Source organism: Drosophila gunungcola, unplaced genomic scaffold (assembly GCF_025200985.1).
Source record: "Drosophila gunungcola strain Sukarami unplaced genomic scaffold, Dgunungcola_SK_2 000153F, whole genome shotgun sequence".
Classification (NCBI taxonomy): domain Eukaryota; kingdom Metazoa; phylum Arthropoda; class Insecta; order Diptera; family Drosophilidae; genus Drosophila; species Drosophila gunungcola.
In genome coordinates, this window is record NW_026453314.1 from 135,417 (window position 1) to 156,668 (window position 21,252).

A 21,252-nucleotide genomic window follows, 5' to 3' on the forward strand; every position below is an offset into this window, starting at 1 on the left:
AGCAGCAAGCAATGAAAAAAGAAAAACAGCGACTGTGGCTGCTTTCTGCTTTGTGTCGCTTTTTGATTTGCTTCGACTGCGACTTCTGCTTTTCCAGGAGCAGATGCAGAAGCAAAATAATGTACCTATTTCAATATTAAGTGCCTTAATCCTAAATACATTTTAATCAACGAATTTAGACTTAAAATAAAATGGGTTTTTTTTTGCCTAAGATGGGTACTACACACATTTTTATACCGTTGCAGTGGGAATTAAAATTTTAAGTCAAAAGTTTACAACACAGTGAAGTAAACATTTCTGACCATAGGGTCACAAATGTACAATGGGGTATATATATTCTAGATCAGCATCACCAGGCGAGTCGATGCGTCCGGCCGTCTGTCCGTTTCTATGCAAACTAGACTAGACCCACTGTTTTAAAGCTACCTGAATGCAACTTTCGCAAAAGTCTTCTTTATATGGCACGTACACCCGGAGAAAAGCCCCACAGTAAACTTAAACATTTACAATTTCAAACGTAACATTGTTTTTCCAATATATAAACTTAAAATAAACTGAAAACACGATAATAGCACTATAACGTTAGGGAATACCCCAATCATTATTCACATTTAAGTATAATCGCATTTAACTTGCTGACTGACGTAGGCTGGTAGCTACAAAACCCACTCACAGCAATTAATAGCCGCCTATCGATAACTTCAAATGCCTGACATTATGAAGTTATCGATTGAACGGTCACTCTAGCACCAGCACGCCAAAAAAAATGAAAACTCTTTCATTTTAGAATTTTTCCTCGTCCTGTCGACATAAAACCTAGTGCATTGTAAAATCGAGCAAGTTCACCGGCTGGCCAAGCGGTAAGTGATTAAATACCGGGTGCTGTAAAGTGGCGAGGGGTGTGAAGCGGACCAGCAGCGGCGGCGGCGGCCACAAAAGCGGGAAAGCGAATGCGCAAAATCGAGGCTGCATTCTACCGGCTTTTCCATTTTCTTTTCTTTTTTTATTTGGTTTTGACAAGCTGCAACTACATTCCCGACTCCATTTGCCCATTGTTTCCGTTTGCACGGCTTGTAATTCTAGCTAAGAGCTGCGGAAGCGGTACGCTAACACACGCATGTCGCAGTCTCCCGAGGACGCCGTTGTGACCACACTCACACACATTGGCACATCCAAGGCCGGAGTCGGTGCGTCCCCAGATTCGACAGTAGTTGTGGCCAATTCGACGGCAAATCCGCTACACTGGCGCTTCTCGCCTGCTGAATACCAACACCAACAACAACAACAATTCGTGGCACACACAGTACACATTGATTCGTCCGAGAGCCAGCGATTCTCACCGGTATCGCCATCAGCAGGAGGAGAGGGTAACTCCTTGGAATCGCTGCAGTATTCGCCGGAAGAAACCTCCTCGATTTCGGGCACAAATGAGTACTACCCATCGGCACACTACGCTCCCTCTGAGCAACCCTACTATCCTGCCACACTGAACAACCTGCCGGTTGTGACAGTTCCGCCTCATCTCCTAACTCCTGCCCTGCCAGCAAATCACCATCAGCTTGACAGCAGCAGCAGCAGCGAGGCTATCGAGCAGCAAACTGAGCACCATTTCTACCAGCCCGTATCGGATGTGGCGTCCTATCAGCTCGATTTGTTGATCAAATCCAACGGAACTGGGGACGGGCACCAGGACGGTGAGGTCGTCCAGTACAACGAGCAGTTTGCAGGTGAAGCCCACAGCCAGCAGGTTGGGCCAGAGGACGGCATATACACCGATTACCAGTCGGAGGAGGGAGCATACGCCAACCACCACATAGAGCCAGCTGAACAGTACAACACCACTGGGAGAGAAACCAATCGAGAAGACATATTCCTGGCCTGGGCCACACCGTCGTCGGGTGATGCATTTGATGCACGAAATGAGAGACCCGGACTGCTGGTAGAGCCAAGCGAGCCAACCGAGCCTCATCCTCTTGCCAAAGCCGTGCGCAACATTCTCGAGCTGATCCGCGATATCTGCGATACCTTGACCGTCAATCCAGAGCATCCGCACGCCGAGAGGTACCGCTGCACCATCAGCTTACTGCGCCAGAAGCTGGCCGATGTGTGCCACAAGCTGGTAGACACAGCTATCACCGGCCAGGCCACCACGCAGACCGTCAGCCTGCTCAGGGAGGTCTTTCTGGGCATCGAGCTATCGGAGCAACAGGAACGAGGCTTCAGGGAAGCGCAGGCGAAGACCATCGGGCAACCTAACGACACCACCCAGCAAGGCATTTCAATGGGCTTGGATCTGTTGAAGAGACTCCGTCAGCTTGTAAACGGCTTGTACAAGCCCAAAGAGAGAGAATCGGAGACCGGCGATTCGGGCTCGGGATCTGAGGGCCGAAGCGGAACGGGTCGTGTAGACGACCACCAGCAGGAAACTATAAATACACCCCGGAAGAGACGGTAAGCTCGTTATGAAATTTACAAAAATTATGTGAAAATACTATAAATTGTTATCCTTTGGCTTTTATTTCCATCAAATAGATGAATTTATCTAAATTTGATGGGGCTATGTCAAACAATATTGAAAAAGAAGTAAATATTTTATAACAAATAATAATGGAAAAAAGACAGGCATATTTAAGTCTTGATTGTTAAAAAGAACTAATTGTTTTTCTGTCCTTGCAGCACCCAGGAGGACGATCCTCAACTGATCAAGTACCGGCGCGTGGACAATTCGTTTCCCCGCTACATACCGAATGAGCCTGCCGAGGACCCAAACCCAAACAAGTCCATGGCAGAGCGCGAGGGCGAGCGCGAGCATCAGCAACAGGGCTCGAAACGCCTGTCCATATTCAATCCACCTGTGTACACGCAGCACCGGGTGCGCAACAATGCGCCCTACATGCCCAACCCGTTCGATCTATCGGACGACGAGGAGCCCCACTCTTCGGTCAGTGCATCAGGATTGGCGCGTGTCACGCCGCAACTGTCCTTCTCGGATGCCGTGCGCCTGGGTCAGAATGGCTTTGGCGAGACGGCCCGTGTGAATGGCCACTTCAGCCACATGGGGCACAGGGCCCCGCCTCAGGCGGAGAGGAGCATCCTGACCCACGAGCTGGAGCGCTCGGAGCATGAGCAGTACCTCAACCTCATCAACACCGTAGCCCGCAATAATTCCGGGGCCAGTAGCTTCGTCAAGCCGAGTGCCCCGCCGCTACAGCGCTCAGAGGCCCAGCCGCCATCGTGGAGTTCAATACTGCGCGGCAACAAACCTCGTCCATGGCAGCAGCCAATGATGTTGACGGGGCGCGAGGACAGAGAGAAGAACCGCGAGCTGTCCGATTACGCCAAGTTGATCAGCGGCGACGCAGAGCAGCAGAGCCGCCCACCGGCATTACCGAAGCTTATGTCCCTCGAAAGCTTTAATAACAGTCACGCCTCCGTCATTTCCAGCAGTGATGACTCCGATAGCTGCTCGTCCAGCTCTTCTTCTAGCTCGTCCGGATCCAAATCCTTTGCCGGATCCGTACTCGAGTCTGAGTCCTCTGTGACCGTTACTGCTGATGACAACTCGGAAGGCAAAAAATCGACCGTGTCCAAACACTCGTAAGTGAATTAGTTAGTTTATTATTGCATACACAATCTTGTAATAAATACTTTATTTGGTCTATTAACAACCGAACAGTGGTGCTCACAAATCACACAGCAAAGGCTTGCATCATCGTTTTGCCAGCAGCATCTACCTGAAGGATGACTTTGCGGACCAGTTTAGAACCAGGACTGCACGTCGGCTTGAGGAACATGAACATCTCCGTGAATTGGCTGCTCAGGAGTAAGATTCCCTCGCCATACGAACGATCTACCATGTCTCGTCACTAACATGTTTCACCAAATTTCAGTGCAATCCGCAGCACTGACGAACGCCGTGAATACGAACGTAAGCTGCGCGAAAACATTTTCCAGTACCGTGTCATTCACAAGCCCATCTTCGTCATCGGGGGCCTGGACAAGAAGACTGAGAAGAAGGAGGCACAGCTCATTCCGCTGACCGAGGCGCATTTAAACCGCTACAACGATTTGATGCAGGGCCCACCTCAGCAGGTAGGAAAATTACTGCATTTACTCCTTTCGATTCCGATCAAATTACTGACTTGACTTATCTTTGTCCCTACAAAATGTAAGGTCCTAGTTACCAAGTTCAATCTGAACATTTCTCGCAACGACATACGCACACTAATCGGAGGCACCTGGCTTAACGACGAGGTCATCAACTTCTACATGGGATTGCTGACCGATCGCTCGGAGAAGCGTGCTGGCCAACTGCCAAGTGTTTATGCCATGAACACATTCTTTGTGCCACGCCTTCTGCAGGCTGGCCATTCGGGCGTGAAGCGCTGGACCAGGAAGGTGGACTTGTTCGCCAAGGACATAATCCCGGTGCCAGTTCACTGCAACGGTGTCCACTGGTGCATGGCCATCATTCACATGCGCAACAAAACGATTCGCTACTATGATTCAATGGGAAAGCCGAACCAAACCGTGCTGGACGCTTTGGAGGCCTATCTGCGTGCGGAGTCGTTGGACAAGCGCAAGCAGCCGTTTGACACCAGCGGCTTCACAATCGAAAGTGTCCCGAATGTGCCCCAACAATCAAATGGAAGCGACTGCGGCGTCTTCAGCTGCATGTTTGCCGAGTACATTACTCGCGACGTCTCCCTCTCCTTTTCGCAGGAACAAATGGAGTACTTCCGTAAAAAGATGGCTCTGGAGATCGCCGGCGGGGAGTTGTGGATGTAGACGGTTCGCTCCATTATGAATTACTTGTGTCTAATTCCACACAGACAGTAATTCTAGTTTGGCAACGAGACGAGGATCGATTCTTAATTTATTAATTAGAAACCTAACATAAACTTTCCAAGCAAGTGCTCCGCCTTTGATCGAACTCGAGCAAATCGAGTCTATCTCACTCCTTCGATTGCGTCGAGTTCGATTGGGCAGAAGCGAACATACACGCGCATATACTTGTTCCCATCTCATTGTACACTTCGTATAAAAGGACACTTTGGATCCTTTTAATACGCCTTTAATCGAACTTGGGCAAATCCAGTCTATCCCATTCATTCGATTGCGTCGAGTTCGATTGGGCAGAAGCACACATACATTTTACACTTCGTATAAAAAGACACTTGCGAACCCTTATGGTTCGTTTGATTACACGAAAGCAGCAGCATCATGCATCTACTATTAAATGTAACACCTTTAAAGATCAGATGGAGCGAGAGGATATAGACATCTAATGTAACAGAAAAACTAGTTTGTCAATAAAGCGCTAAAACGTAAAAGCAATGCTAGAAGGATGTATTAATTACAGATCTGTCTGTTGTGATTTTGGAAATCTTTGTACATTTTAGTGGACTAAACGTAAATTTTAGATTGAGCAAAGCTAAAAATTATCCACATGTAATCTCACACAAAATAACTAATTGAGTATACCAATTCTTTTGGCGAACATCCATATGGAATTTTATCTTAACTTTTGCTTGAATTGTTTCTGTTTTTTTTTTCTGCATAACTTTGTCATACTAATACTTATAATTAAAGAAACGGAGAAAATCTGTTAAACTTACGGACATTTTCTACTGACAAACACAAAATATTGCGACAATCCCTTAGTAAATGCACCATAAGCTAAGTAAATGATAAAGGAAATCATTTTCGGGATTCAATTCAGTATTCGTAAAATCGAACTTTTTTTAATATAAAACTTTAGTTCATTAAATTGGAGTTATTTTTGTAAAGATTTTTTTCATAGTCTTTGTATATAAGGAACTTTGCTAAACTTAAGGTACATAATGTAATATAATTTATTTTTGCAGATCAAACTATAACAAAAAATATAAATATATGAAAACAAATATACGAAAGTCTTCTAAGTTCCATTCATTTTTAATTTTAATCTCATTTTCTCATGCACTTCATGTGATATTGAATTTCAAATAGATGCGCGCTATACCTAAGCTTTAACGGTATACGGCGAGTGTGACCCTGCCAATGGCTTGCCAGTGGGGCCAGACCAGGCAGTAAAGCTAACGGTATACTGCCAGTGTGACCTTGCCCATTTGACGGCTAGTGTGGCCAGGCCGAGCAGGAAAGCAGAGAAGCGGAAAAGGCGACCGCCGTGGCGAAAAAGCAGCAGTTGCGAGAGAGGCGCGCGCGCGGTCACAACTCGGCGACGGCAGCGTTGGGGCATGCAAATTATGCCAATTAGCATCATCGACGGGAGCACGAGCAGTAGCAGCAACGCCAACGCCGACGACAAGCGAGCAGAAAATGCAAATGCAGCAGCAGGGAACAGGAGCGGCGACGTCATCGGCGGCAGTAGATAGCGGAAAGGGGGCGACGCCCCCCCCGCGCCCGGACCTGCTGTCCAGGAGGAACAGCTGCTCCGGCGGATCCGGCGACCCAGCAGCGGTGAGCTGTTTTCCGTTTTTTCCCCCTCAAAATACCATTCGAGCTTCATTTTTTGTTTCTGTGTATTTGACCCAGTGTGTGCGCGCGTGTGTTTTTCGTGCGTTCGTGTGTGTGTATTTATGGTTTGTTTGGCCTGGCCAAAAATTATATAACTTTAAGCCGAGGAGGCAGCGCACGCTTTGTGACCTCCCCACCCATCGCCCAGCCCAGGCACCTTTACCACCCCCCTCGTAGCGCCAACCCCTCCCCCTCCCCCTCCCCTGCACAATCTTCGTTGCGAGGGTTTGTGTGCAAATGTGTGTGCCCGTTTTATTTTCCATGCTCCCCGGCTCGTTTGTTGTAATTTTCCGCAGCCACCGCGCATGCCACCCCCTGCTCATCTCACCCTCACCCCCTTCCCTCGACGACCTCCGTTTTCCACACCGAAAATAGTTTTCGAATTGGTCCAAAAACAATATTGCGAAAAGGTCAAGGCATTTCCTGCTTTTTCCGTTTTCGATTCAAATTCAATAAGTTTTTGTCGCAGGATATATGTATGTATTATATTAGAAAATTGGAAAACATGAATTAAACTTGAATCTCTATAAATTTTGACTTAATATTTATGCCTGTTTAAATGAATGTTAGTGCAGGACTGCTTAAAATAAAAACATGGGTTTTTTGTTTTAACTTTAAACAACATTTATCAAACTATAAATTTTATCGCTATATTATAAGATATATTTTTACCTATAGTTCAATATTAAAGAAAATTGTTTCTTCTTTAAAGATTCAATGCAACCAAGTTAAAATAAATTTAGACAAATTCGATTCAAAAAGTGATATAAGTGTTAAACCAGACATTGCTGGATAAGTCTTGCCATTAATTTTTAATTAATAAATCTTAGAAAATGCTTTGCCAAGGTAACACAAATTAAGATAAAATCGATTGAAAAATTCTTGACGAAAATGTAAAACCGCTATTTGCTATTTCTTTTTTTAATTAATTAATTTCAGAAAATGTTTTCTGTGCACCTTTTGTTAACGTTTCACATGGCCAACACAACCATATTTTTTTTGCTCTCTGGCTTGCCTAATTTTCGAAATGCGTGTATTTACTTTGCGGCGCTTGTTTGTTTGGTTCTTGTTTTAATCATTTATTCGATTTCGCCATGTCCTTGTGGCATTGCCATTGCCTCCTCCTCCTCCTCCTCCTCCTCCTTCTTTTCCTTCTGCGATGTCCCAGTTTCTTAGCAACTTCGCCTGCTTCCGGTGTCCTGATTTCATCGCAACGCATATTCAATTTCATTCCTGACGCCCGGCAAATTTCCCATTAATTTTGTCCTAATTAATTTTGGCCAGCTGCTGGCGATGGTTGGTTACGTCAGGCGCTGCTCATAGCTCATCTATTTTTGGCCCTTAATCCTTTGCTGCTTCGGAGCGGCGAAGAGAGAGCCTTTCACAATAGAGCCAGAGAGTGAGAGAGAGAGAGCGGCTAGTGACTGGCGACTGACGACTGACGACTGACGACTGGAAACTGGCGACCTTGCCACCCCCTAGATGTCCATATCCCGTCGTATCCTAGCTCAAGGGATTGTTTATTTATAACTCCGGCTCATCCAATTTGGGACGCCATGCGGGACCTCATCCATTATTCAGCCACTCGCTCAAATGGCGTATTCGCATAGTTTCCGCCTTAACTTGCTTCGCCTCATTGTTTGTCTTATGTTTATTGATTTATTCACACCTCTTCTTGTTTGTTTTTTCTTTATCTTTATTTTTAGCGCTTTTTCGTTGTTGTGCATTAACCAAATCGAACACCGAACTAAACACTTTTGCCAGGTAAGGGCTACCGATCATTTTCGAACCCTTAATTCAAGGGAAAATCCACTGTAGCTTTTAGTTTCCCAGAAGACCGAACCGTGAAAATCACCCATTTATTAGAATAGCATATTCAGGACAGGATTGAACTTAGCCTATCCTACGGGGCAATACATGGTTGCACCACGAAAAAAATTTTTTTTGACACCATTGAAAATATTTAAAATTTGAATAGCAACAGCACATGTCTCCAAATACTTGCCAAATTTTTTTTATTAAAAAAATACATTACATTAAAAAATAAGTGGAGAATTCCAGAATCATCATATTTCGAGAAAGATTAATCTGAAATCAAATATTTTCAGAAAATTATCTAAGTATATTGTACAAAGTATTTTTATAAGGGTAGACCAAAAAACAAAAAAAAAGGCCGCTGTAATATTATATATACTATGTTACAAAAAAAAAAGTTTTTAAAAACATTTCAAATCTTTGGGTTTGAAGAAACTTATTTGTGATTTCTCAATACAGTAACTTACCCTGAAAATAAAATCAATATTTTTTACAAATTATGTTGCCTAAAGTTTAAATAGGTTTTACTATTTCGACGTACTCTTTTTAAATAAATTTGTTTAGTTTTAATTTCTTAAAAGTGTATACGGCGGACTTACCTTTTATCACCGGCCCATTGATGTCCTTAATCCTAACGATCTGAATCACTTGCAGATCAGCACAACGATTAGCTCCAAGCAGGAGGATCCCAAGGAGCCGCAGGAGCAGGTGGCCATCCACTACCTGGCCAGCTTCCACGAGCTCTGCGTGGTCACCGCCCTGCTGCCGCTGGTGACGCTCTTCACGTGCTTCGTGACCGCCTACGTCTTCCAGTACGACGATGTACACGAGACACATTGCCGCGTGAGTTAATGGGCCCTTGGGGGTTTGGTTTCGGTTTCGGTTTGCCACTTTAAGGCGAGCCAAGGCTAACTGCTCCAATCCCAGTTAAGCCCGTGGGTAACAAATCACTGCCATCCCAGCGGTATTCCCTGCGAGATAGGAGACACGCAAATCTACTTTTTTAAACGATTCGGTCACAAAACAGCACAGTGCCATTTACTATGATTAATGATATAAATACACATGCCACTACGGACTTAAAAATTAAACTTTTAAAGACAAGAAGCTAATTTCAGAATTAATTTCTTTTAAATCTACTCTGAAGGTATAACTATTGGTATAGATTTTCGTAAAGTAACGATGTAAATTTAAAATCGACCTAAACAACTTCTATTTCATGACAGGACTACTTTTATTTTAATTTACTTTAAAAGTACAACTACTAATCGACAATGATTGTAAATTTTATTCAAACTAACCTTTTTTTTTAAATCAACAGAATTAAAAACTTATAGTTATATGCAGCGGTGTCCCATAAAGCCTATTTAAACAAAATAAAACTACAATTTCACTTAATACTTAAATCTTACAAAATGTACTGTAAAGCATGATATCGAAAGATTTTTGAAATAGATTTCAGACCAACAGGCCTTAAAATTGTATTTAAACTTTGAACCTGCTCGAAAAGTTTAATTATTTGTAGTTTTGATATATATTTTTTAACCTTTTGAATAAGATAAATGTCTTTCAAACGTAATCCAAAATCAGAAGTTTTGAGCAAATTTTATCCAAAGACAGATTTTTGAAATGTATTTCAGACCAAGAGAAGTGACACCCAGCAATGTTCTATAGATAAACACAACATCTTACTCGAAACAAATAGCTTTTTTCTTACCACACAACTAACCCACTTTTATGTGTTTTTAGGTCTACAATATAATACCCTCGATAAGTGCAATTACCGGCGTCAGTCCGCAGCGCTACTTCTGGCGCTTCAGCATTGCGCTGCACATCGGACCGCGCATCCCCATCGCCTTCGTCTACAAGAACTACTACCGTTCGCAGCTGCGTCGGATTAGTCCCGCCCAGGTGCCTCGGACCAGCCTGCTCATCACGCTGATCCTGGTGTTCAACTGCATCGAGATCGCGGCCCTGGGCGGCGTCACCTATATTTCGAATCGAGAGAACTACCGTGGGTCGATTGCACTTCCTCCTAGAGATCCTTACTAAATCCCCCTCATTTACAGCCGTTCACGAGCGCATCTTCATCACGTTTATGATATGTTCGCTGTGCTACATGCTGGCCACGATCAAGCTGAACGGCATCCTGAACGTCGGACAAACGCTGAGCGAGCACCAGCGCCAGTCCATCAAGTGGAAGAAGATCCTCTTCGCCATCTCCATCGTGAGCACCATCGGACTGCTGGTGTTCTTCGCCAAACACCGATTCTACTGTCACGACTTGGGTGAGTCAGACACTGGCATTTAAATTAATACAATTTTTAATATTTAGGCACAACAAAGTCTAGCATTTACCCATTAGACACAATTTCTCAATGTCTTGTTAAGGGATAAACTGTCAGAGATACTTAAAACTAAGACTATAAAATAAATAAAGCCAACGTTTTTGTGCATGTTTTGTTTTGCCGACTTACAAAGTAAAAAGAGGCAACCAGTTAACGTAAACTTAAAACTTAACATAACACCGAGAAATTGGTCAACAGTGGAATGCACCTTAGTTAAATTAGCTTTTCTAATATTAAATATATTTATGTTTGAATTTTACGTTAGTTAACCAGGCAACCACCCATTAAATTTAAACAAAACTTAATATGTCATTGAGAAATCGGTCTTAAAAGGGATTGCCCCTTAGTTCAATTTAAAAATTTCAACTCTGAGCTTTAACCAAAAAGTCAGAACTAAACATGACTTTAAGAAATCGGTCCCAAAGGGGTTTATCCCTTGGTTCCATTTACAAATTTTAACTTTGAGCTTTCAAAAGTTAAATATTTTTTTAAAACTTCCTAATTAAACTTTGATTTTAAGCAAGTTAACCAAGACTTAGCACGTCATTGAGAAATCGATGCTAAAGGAAAATCCCCTTTAGTTTTATTTAAAAACGTAGACTTTGAACTTTAAAAAGTAAAATATTTGTTATATTTTAAATTAATCTTGGATTTTGTAACACTCCTTTCACAGCCTTCAGTTGGTTTGCCTTCTTTGAGTACTTGATCGCAATCGCCAACATGCTGTTCCACTTCACCATAATCTGGGACTTCCCCTCGCAGTTCATGATGATCGTGCAGGGTCCCCGCGAGAATCTCGCCCAGTACTTGAGCACCAGGCCGAAAGTGGACTAGATTGGACTGGATTCCCCAGCTGCATGCCACATCTCCATTTCTCCATGTAATTCCCATACGAAACGTACAATTAACGAACTTCTTCAACTTTAAAACTAAGCGCTTCCATACCGATCAACAACAAACATAGCCTTCTGTTCTAATTTCTTCGATTCTCTTCACACACTCAAAAAAAAAAAAGAAAACAAAAGCTACAGTCGCTAAAACCATACCCAGAAATAAGGAAATGAAAACCGAAACGAAAGCGAAAGCAAAATGTTCCATAGTTCCACAATTAATATAAATATTTAAATATAAAAGTATGTAAAGAAATTGGCCAGATTAGAGGGCATACCGTTCTATGTACACATTCTGAATACATGAAATAAGTTACCTAAGGATTAAGTGCACCGATAAAAACCAAAGCGAAGAACACCAACCAACATATATGCCTAGTGGATCGCAGCTCGCCAGATCTCATGTCAATTTCGAATTGAATCCAAAGAGCGTTTCATTTGTTAGGCAGTAAAGTAAATAGAAATCGTATTACTTACCACTTAGTACATATCGTTTATACAACATGAAAACGAGCAACGGGAAATAGCCTCCTTGGGATTGGCCCTATTGGCTGTTCCCAAATAAATTGAACGCATTGTAACACAATTCAGACAATAGACATTAAGCTGCGACATCGCGGGCAACGAACAACCAATCTTACAGATTTTGGGGCAGTGATGGGAAGTATCTAGGTTGTTTGCATCCCAGATTTCCAGATGCATCGCAAGATAAAGCTTCAGCGAAATTAACTAATGGCATTCTAATACATTCATATTACATTAGTGCCCATCCATGACTGAATTTGTGTTTCCAGAATTTAAATTAATGGCAAAAGTAACCGATGAGAAGGGATGATTTTTGAAAATTCGGAACCAAAGAGCTCCCTTAAGGGATTCAAGTCTGAGAAATTTCACTAAATTGTAATTTCAAAATCGAACAAATAGGTTTGCATCTCGTTACCTTGAGTTCAACGAATAGTCCTATATATATATATATATATATATATATATATATATATATATATATATATATATATATATATATATATATATATATATATATATATATATATATATATATATATATATATATATATATTTCAATTATGCCTAGCCAAAAACAAAAAAAAAGTACCTTTCCATCACTGTTCGCAAGATCAAGAGATCCCGATGGGATGAATGGCTTCTGATGCTCACGACGTCAGAGATTAAACAAAGTAGCAAATAAACAATTGTTCTTAGCAAACTTTAATAGCAAAATGAAATTTGAAAAATGAGAGATAAGAGATAAGAAATGCGAAACCCGAAGTATTTGTTGAGCGATCGGGTGAAAACGAACTTAGCTAACCGAATTACAAACCAGATTACGATCAATATATATTTTGCAGTAACCAAAGATGCGTAGCTTAAATCGAAAAGAGTTCAAATTGATATTACCTTTTTAACTTTGTACTATACACACACCAGAGTCAAGCGGAAGCTTTTATTCCATAGGTAATACCATTACTACCATTATTATTATTACTATTATTATTATTACTATTATGACTATATTATGCATTGTACTTGCGACAGATCGGCGTTTTGAGAAATATCCTGAGTAGCCAGGAGGAGAAAACTTTGTACTTGAATTTCCCCCGAACGACGTAGCTAAATTAATGAAACAATTGTTAATTCTCACACGAAATGAAATATATGTACGGATACGGATACTTACTTCAGCGATATATGTACTCAAGCTCAGGCCCCCTCCTGCGATTTGTTATGCAATAGTTGAGTTGCCAGTTGCACCCGTTGCGATCGAGCAAGTATATATTCAAATGCATTATTGTTGATGCTTACACACGCTCCGCACCGCACTCTATCTATAGCTCTACCTATTAGCTCTGTCCCGCTCCGTTCCGATATTCAATTATGTGCCTCTCTTTCTCGCCCCCTAAGGATATGTACACGTACTTCCAGTTGCATCCGAGGAGTATGGATATATGTAGTATATATATATATATGCGCTTTATAAATCGCTCACCGGCTATTTTCTATTTGTTTTTTACGGCAGAAAGCAGCAGCTCTGGGATGGTCACTTTTTAAAATGCAACTTTTTACCTTTGCATAACTTTTTAGGCGACACAACGTAAGAGAATTAATTACAAAATAAAAACCGAATATATTAACTATGAAATATGTAAACTTTGTAGCTTCCTAATTTGAATAAAGATTAATACAACTCACATGAATTGCGTTCAAAACTAGCTCTGAGAATAAAGAGATTGAAATATCTTAATGTTTATTACTTATAAGAAACACAAAACCACACATTTCGAGTGTTTTTCATTGTATTGAAGTTACTGCACTCAATACAAATCTAACTAATCTACTTTTGTCATTTACTTTAAGCTCAATACTTCTCTTTTCCAATCTAATACCTAACAAAAAAATTCAAATCGCTTTTTCACTTTGTTTTGGAAGCACTTAAGTATATTTCTTGTGTTTTTTTTTGTAGTTTGTAAATTATTTACACTTTATCGTAGGACATTACTCATAAGTGGGTTCTCAGAGTGTGAGGGATGTAACATATAATATTTGCACATATATAAGGCCATAAAAGTCCAAGTGTTGTATGCTGCGTTTTTGTTCTGTTCGATTTGTAAAAGGAAACAGTGGTCAAGGCTAAAGCCGCATTGGGTCTGCTTTGTTTGGGTGGGCTACAACAACCTGGCCAATTGTGTGTAGTAGTCAGTGCCGGTATATATGTACAACTATTATATGCAGGCGAATGCGAGGGGGTGGTGGCGGCCTTTGGGGGGCAATGGGTGTGGCTGGGGGAGGCATGGGTCGTGGGCGGTGTTAGCATTTGGCTTACAATTAAAATTCAGTACGAGTCTAAAAGCTACGGCCGATGTGTATGGGTGTTTGTGGGTATCGGGTATGTAATGCTTAATATAAACACCTAAACGAAGGTGTGCGGCGTCGGCGTCTCCGTGTGCGTATGCGTGTCTGCTGAGAGTCTGTCCTTAGGTCTACGTGGTTCTTGCTACTCATTGTTGCTCCTGTGCAGTGCTGGCTGTCTATATCTAGTCCGGCAGGTCGATGCTGACGAACGGCACCACCGGCTTGAGGATGTCGTTCTTAGCCCCCTTCTTGCCCTTCTTGTCGTGCTTCCCGAACTCGTGCAGCTGCTCGCTGGCCGCCATGCTCGTCGATGAGGAGGTTGCGTCCAGCGGCACGGATTGCCCGCCATTGCTGTGCGTCTCGGCGTGGTAGCTGATGTTGCCGTACTCCTGCAGGAACGGCATAGCCGACAGCAGGAACTGGCTGAAGGACTTGCGGATGCCGAACCACCACATGTTGCCGCCCTTGGCCGTGAAGCTGAGGATGATCAGGGCCAGGATGGAGACGAGCAGCGGTGAGAAGACCACGATGTACGGGAACTTCAGCTCGCCGTCCAGCTTGTCGCAGATGACCACCTGGCGGAATGGAAGGGTTTGCATTGCAGGTCTCTCTTCAGACGGTTTGTTGGGGGACTCACCTGAAAGCAGAGCAATGGGAGCACCGTGCAGATGTTGCCCACCGCCGCGTTAAGCGCCGCCTTCTTCTGCTGCAGTGACACCTCCGGCGTCCGCATCATGATGCCGCAGAAGATGATGTTGTACAGAACGCTGACCAAACTCAGGCATATTACGATCCACATGGGTACGAACACCACGTCCCAGTTCCAGTAGACAAAGCGGTCCAGTTTCAGTGGCAGCGACACGAACTGAAGCGCATTGACGGCCAGGAAGAGCTCCAGTTCGAAGGAACGATCGTGCTTGACGGCCCAGACACAGGCGCCCACGCTCACCACCGATCCGAAGATCAGCGGGATGAAGACCAGCACCCAGAGGTGGCGATCCGAGGTCAGCTTATCGCAGGCCAGCAGCTCGAACATCAGCAGGATCAGGTGCAGGGCCAGCGAGATGAGCATCGCCTTGAACTGCGTGTAGGCGTCTCCCTCGAGGCGATAGTGTGGATACCGACACCACACGATAGCACCCACAATGGCGCCCAGGATGGCGGTGCACTTCCATATCCACAGCGGTGTGAAAATCGCCCAGTAGGGCCAATCTGTGGAAAGGCACTTGATTAGAATGGTTCTCCTTAAAGCGTTGTAAAATAGCGCTGTATATGATTTCTATATAATGTATAACCTCTACGAGGGGGATTAAGGGAATTCACTAACAACTATTCTATCTCTGTGGCATTGTAATATATCCGTAGGGTATTTGGTAGTAAGTGGGTGACAAAAGAAGTCCTATTATATTCTGAATAATGATTAATGATTAGACTAGCAAGCTGTAGTGCTCAGCTCAATCCCTTTCTAATTGTAAAGGTGGGGATTCTATTGTCTTTTTAAAAGATATCCGTCATTCAATAGAGAATCCAGTAGACGGGGTAATGCAGAAACTGCTCTTAAGTTAATCTTAGATCATACATAGATCCATAAGCCATTGTATAACTGGAGAATTTAGCTCAATCTCTTTCTAGCGCTATTTTTATCCTTTAGGATATCTGTCTAGCAATAGGAAACCCAGCAGCGTGGGCAGCATAACAACTGCTGTCAGATAGATCACTTTATAGATTAATCCATGGGCCATTGTACAAATGGAGTCTCTGTACAAGTGCCTTTGTTATTCCTGGGTTGAGGCACCAGTACCCACCTATGTAGTTGTCGAGGCGCAAGGCAAAGAGCGTGACAAAGGTGAACAGGCTGCAGTGCACGATGAATTTGCTGCAAGAGAACATGGCGGTGGTTAGGGATTGGGGATTGGAACTCCTCCGCAATCCGGGCGTCCGCTGCCGAGGGCTTCTCACCAGGGATTGAAGTCGCGGAACAGCGATTCCAGGTTCATGTTGCTGGCGGCACCATAGAGATACAGAGATGGCGAACTGGACACTGGACACCTGGTACCTGGACACTAGTTGCTCATGCGCTCCGCCGCACTGCGTCCGCTCTCCTCGGGGGAATCCGATTGGCGCGGGAACGGGGGGGTGTGTGGTGTGGTGGGGTGGGGGGCAACGAGTTCGTTCTCTGCGCCTGGTTCCGATCTTTCTTTCTTTCCGTTCCGTTTCGTGCCTTTGTTTTATTTACACACTTTTGCTGGCATATTTTTCGAGTTGTCTTGTTGTTGTCCGGAAACTCGATAACGATAGTCGATAGCTCGTAGACTGTCGATTGTTTTGAGAGAAATAAGGAAATAGCTAGATTTCCAGCCAAAAATAGCTATATTTCGGCTCTTCGAGACACTTTCCAACACTGGCGGCATGGTGGCCAACGGGGAGCAACAAAAACAGGATTTAAATGTGGAAGAGGAGCTGCTGCAGGACTCTGACTGTTGTGGCAATGGCTGCACTAACTGCATCCTGGACCACAAGCCCCGGCCAAGTAAGCGCGTCCTGCTGGCTGGCAAACGCAACGTGATCCTGAGCTACACCAAATTCCGATTGTTGCGGCGGGAAACCCTTGAATCTGAAGCGGAATCGAAAACTGGTGGTCAGGTGCTGCTCCTGCACTTTGGCCACGCCCCCGAGGAGCCAGGGGCGGGGACGGAGGACGACACGGTGCTGGACATTCCACCCGGACACCATGTGATGCTGCGCATTGGTTCCCTGCTGCGTCCCTATTCGCCCTATTGGAGCGACTTCCAGGCCAAAGAGTTCCGGATTCTGGTGAAGCTGCAGGCGGGCGGGCCCATGTCCCGGCTCCTGGCCGCAGTCCAGCCCAACGATCTGCTGGAGTTCCGCGGACCCATTGGGCAGTACGCACACGATGCCAGCACCGCCAAGTGCATCTACATCCTGGCCCAGGGCGTGGCCATTGCACCCACTCTGCCGCTAGTGCGCCAGGTGCTCGAGAACGAGGAGGACATGAGTCGTGTGTGGCACCTGGTGTGCGCCCGTGACCTGCGGCACGTCTACTTCCGCGAGGAGCTGCTGGAGTTTGCCCAGTACTGGAACTACCGGAGCTGCCTCTACCTGCCGCATCAGCAGTGCGCCTCCGCCGCTTGCCAGGAGGCGGGGCACTGCGTCCCCGAGTGCCTCCACCTACGCCGGAGTCTCCGCTACAAGGAGACCGCGAAGGTGGCCCGCTTGGATGCCTGCGGGCTGGCCACCCACCTCAATGCCTCCATTCCCGGACAGCGCCTACTCATCGTCGCAGGCGATTCAACCTTCCAGAAGACCATGGCCCAAATGGCCACTCAATCTTTGGCCCTAGATCCTGCCAACGTCTATTTGTTGTAAACACCAAAGGAAATTGTAAGTGTCTATCGTAATATTTCTAAAATTAATAACACTTCATGATCTAACCTAATTTTACCAATATTTTTAATATCTTTGCTATTTGGGGACCTTTGGGGTCTTTAAACTTTTCTTCAGCCCCTTATTGGTCAATTCATACTATATTTTTAAGTTTTTCATTTCTAACAAGAAAGGAAGCAAACTTCGGTGTGCCGAAGTTCATATACCCTTGCAGCTATTTCAAAAACTAAATACTCTTGAAAACGTTAAAATTATGATTTACTTGCGTGTATGTATAAAAACATTGAAGCTATGATGATTTTCAGCTTAATTATTCTATAGTTCCTATGACAGCTATACGATTGTTCCTATGGGAGCTATATGCTATAGTCGTCCGATTTTGATGAAATTTAAACCGTAATTCTGAATAATTTAACCAATACTTTATCTCGAAGCACTAAAAAAAATTTTAAAGAACCAAAGTTATAATTTTTTTTTATTTATTTTTATGATTGTTTCTATGGGAGCTATATGCTATAGTCGTCCGATTTTGATGAAATTTAAATCGTAATTCTGAAATAATTAACCATTACTATATCTCGAGGAACTAAAAAAAAAATTAAAAAATAGAAAAGTAATAATTTTTTTAAATTTATTTTTCCGATTGTTCCTATGGAAGCTATATGCTATAGTCGTCCGATCCGGCTCGTTGCGACTTATATACTACCTGCAATAGAAAGACAACTTTTGGGAAAGTTTCATGCAGATAGCTTTAAAACTGAGAGACTAGTTTGCGTAGAAACGGACGGACAGACGGACAGACTGACAGACGGACGGACAGACGGACATGGCTAGATCGACTCTCCTAGTGATGCTGATCAGGAATATATATACTTTATAGGGTCGGAGATGTCTCCTTCACTGCGTTGCAAACTTCTGATTGAAATTATAAAACCCTCTGCAAGGGTATAAAAATAGTAATTTAATACTTTGCAAATCTGTGTTAAATTTAATTTTAATGGCGTTTCTTGCACTTTTTTATTTGTCTTTAATTTGCAGAAAGGTGACTTGCACTTCACATTTCATAACTTGACCTTTTGAAACCGAAGCCACGAAAATGAAAATCAAAAATTTCAAAGCAGAATTAAAGAATTTTAAACCAGAAACATACAAAAAAGTATAAAGTTTGTAGTTGTACTTCTCATAAATTTGATATTGTTATTTTAAGTCAAAACTCGGCTTAAAATTTAAGAAAAATTATGAAACCTAGTGAATCAGCTTAGGTACAGAGGTATAACACGTTGATGTCCATATGTATTTAATCAAGGGAACATATATGTTTTTTCAATTTTAAAAATTAAGAACCCCTCCCAAAACTAATTTGGATTAATTTTTTAAACAACTTTGGGATGTTTCTTTTTAATTTTTTATGATTTTTTTGTAAAGATTTTATTAATAATCAAATATAAAGATGATTTCAAATACCGTGTTCCTCAGTGGTGTTTTTGAATAAAAAAAAAAAAGCAGAAATACTCAATAACTACGATATCTGCGCAATACGTTGTGGAATATATCATAGGTTGGTTTTTGGCCAGGCGGCCTGCGCATCCAGCAGCACGGTGTCGGACTTCTCCGGCAATTGTGACGGCTGCTGAGGGGCTGTGGCATCATGTGGGCATATTTGGCCAGGTACGGAGTCAGCAGCTCCATGGGCAGGGGGAAGATGATCGTGGAGTTCTTCTCCGCCGAGATGCTGCTCAGGGTTTGCAAGTAGCGCAGCTGTGAGCGAGGTTTAAGATATGAATACTATGTTCTTGGGGCGATGTGCAAGGACCACACCCACCTGCAGGGCTGAGGGGCTGGAGGAGATGACGTCTGAGGCCTCCTTGAGGGCAGTGGCGGACTTCTTCTCACCCTCGGCGGCAATCACCTTGGCGCGGGCATCGCGGGCAGCCTCCGCTTCGGCGGCCATCGCTCGTTGCATGGACACGGGCAACGAGACGTCCTTGCTGAAAGCGGTTAGAGATCGAAAATTATAAGTTTTTCATGGATACACTCGTGAACATAAATTTCGAAATTTTAGAATTAACGCCTTTGCCGGGTACCAACTTTTGGAGGATGAACAAAATATTTATTGGGTGGACAGTTTTAAGAGGAATCTTTCTGAATAGAATTCCGAATGATTTCAAGATAACAAATGTTCTTGTATTTATAGCTAAAATTAAAATTTTCATAAGAAAAAACAAAAAAAAGTAAGAAACAGGGTCCCGGGTTCAATCCCCGGACTGGATGAGCATTTTTTTCGTTTTTCAAATTAGTTACAGGGAATTATTTAAAGGCTTTATTGTTATTTGTCTCCAGGCTATTGAAAGCGTGATATGAAAAAGTCTTAAGAAAGGTTTCAATCCAATTTCAAATTAAAGTAAGATCGAGAGACATGAAAACCGTGCCCTTAACATTATTTTTTTTTTTTTAAGACAATAATTAGAAAAAAAAATATTTAAAAAGGGTGATTAAGCTTTGACAATAATTATTATTTTATATATTTTAGTTTTGAAAGCGAATATCATGTTGTTTTAAGTGTATTTATCCCCTTTGTTATACGATCAGATCAAGCGTCTTGGGCTTAAAGAAACTTCGATTCCCTTATATAAATTCACTTACATCTCCACACGTTCCACCATGACGCCCCAGGGCTCGGTGGCATCATCCAGGGTGGACTGCATGGTGTGGGCGAGGATCTCGCGCTCGGTGAGCAGCTCGGAGAGATTGCGGGTGCCGACGATGTTCCGCAGCGTGGTGGCCGCCAGCAGGCGGGTGGACATGCTGTAGTCCTCCACCTGCACCACCGCGTAGAGGGGATCACTGATGCGGTAGTAGACCACCGCGTCCACGGTGACCGTCACCGAGTCCTTGGTCAGCATCTCCTGCTGCGGCACATTGAAGGTGACCGTGCGCAGGTCCACCTTGCGGTACTCATCGATGCAGGGCAGGATGAAGAACATGCCCGGACCCCGAGCCCCGCCACTCAGTCTGCCTAGCCGAAAGATGATGGCCCGCTCGTACTCGGCCACCACCTTGAAGCAAATGAAGATGGCGATGGGCGAGGTGATGATGAAGATGATCACGGAGAAGCAGGTCACCACCCACTCCATGACGCCCCTGGGCTCGTTCTCGGCTGCAAGCAAATGTTATAAGAACTTGATGTATTAGTTATTTAATATACATACGCATTTAAATCAGTTCTTGGACATTTGGGCGATTGTGATTTAATATTTTTATTTACTCAACGCTTCATGTACACACTTTACATCAATGCGTCAGTTAATCAAGATAGTAGTTTCTTATTGCTAATCACTTTAAACTTATTTTGGAACACACGCTAAAAACTAAAAAAAAAAACATGAAACAAAACATTTTAGAAGTAA

The 21,252-nt window shown here is 43.4% G+C and overlaps 5 protein-coding genes across 5 annotated transcripts; 3 read left to right on the top strand and 2 right to left on the bottom strand.

The window, feature by feature from the left end:
• The first annotated feature begins 725 nt into the window (after nucleotides 1–725).
• On the top strand, nucleotides 726–5,333 carry LOC128265747 (uncharacterized). The gene is made up of 6 exons (XM_053001953.1): nucleotides 726–860; nucleotides 1,084–2,451; nucleotides 2,677–3,597; nucleotides 3,677–3,823; nucleotides 3,891–4,092; nucleotides 4,174–5,333. Exons 2-6 carry the CDS (start codon nucleotides 1,118–1,120, stop codon nucleotides 4,786–4,788), a joined length of 3,219 nt encoding a protein of 1,072 aa, XP_052857913.1. The 5' UTR covers nucleotides 726–860; nucleotides 1,084–1,117; the 3' UTR covers nucleotides 4,789–5,333.
• An 839-nt stretch (nucleotides 5,334–6,172) lies between these two features.
• On the top strand, nucleotides 6,173–11,707 carry LOC128265767 (post-GPI attachment to proteins factor 2-like). Its single transcript, XM_053001976.1, has 5 exons — nucleotides 6,173–6,462; nucleotides 8,989–9,177; nucleotides 10,084–10,348; nucleotides 10,404–10,622; nucleotides 11,356–11,707. The coding sequence occupies exons 1-5, from the start codon at nucleotides 6,322–6,324 to the stop codon at nucleotides 11,514–11,516; spliced, it is 975 nt and encodes a 324-aa protein (XP_052857936.1). The 5' UTR covers nucleotides 6,173–6,321; the 3' UTR covers nucleotides 11,517–11,707.
• A 2,297-nt stretch (nucleotides 11,708–14,004) lies between these two features.
• LOC128265748 (transmembrane protein 185B) lies at nucleotides 14,005–16,718 on the bottom strand. The gene is made up of 4 exons (XM_053001954.1): nucleotides 16,400–16,718; nucleotides 16,246–16,316; nucleotides 15,078–15,652; nucleotides 14,005–15,015 (listed from the first exon to the last, which is right to left on the bottom strand). Exons 1-4 carry the CDS (start codon nucleotides 16,435–16,437, stop codon nucleotides 14,623–14,625), a joined length of 1,077 nt encoding a protein of 358 aa, XP_052857914.1. The 5' UTR covers nucleotides 16,438–16,718; the 3' UTR covers nucleotides 14,005–14,622.
• Nucleotides 16,719–16,805: 87 nt separating this feature from the next.
• LOC128265749 (NADH-cytochrome b5 reductase-like) lies at nucleotides 16,806–19,186 on the top strand. Its single transcript, XM_053001955.1, has 2 exons — nucleotides 16,806–17,842; nucleotides 18,884–19,186. The coding sequence occupies exon 1, from the start codon at nucleotides 16,850–16,852 to the stop codon at nucleotides 17,825–17,827; it is 978 nt and encodes a 325-aa protein (XP_052857915.1). The 5' UTR covers nucleotides 16,806–16,849; the 3' UTR covers nucleotides 17,828–17,842; nucleotides 18,884–19,186.
• A 149-nt stretch (nucleotides 19,187–19,335) lies between these two features.
• LOC128265766 (band 7 protein AGAP004871) lies at nucleotides 19,336–21,174 on the bottom strand. Its single transcript, XM_053001975.1, is given in 5 exon segments — nucleotides 19,336–19,487; nucleotides 19,490–19,603; nucleotides 19,668–19,833; nucleotides 20,489–21,002; nucleotides 21,055–21,174. Coding segments are annotated over 5 exon segments (888 nt in total). The 5' UTR covers nucleotides 21,059–21,174; the 3' UTR covers nucleotides 19,336–19,397.
• Between the last annotated feature and the right edge of the window lie 78 nt (nucleotides 21,175–21,252).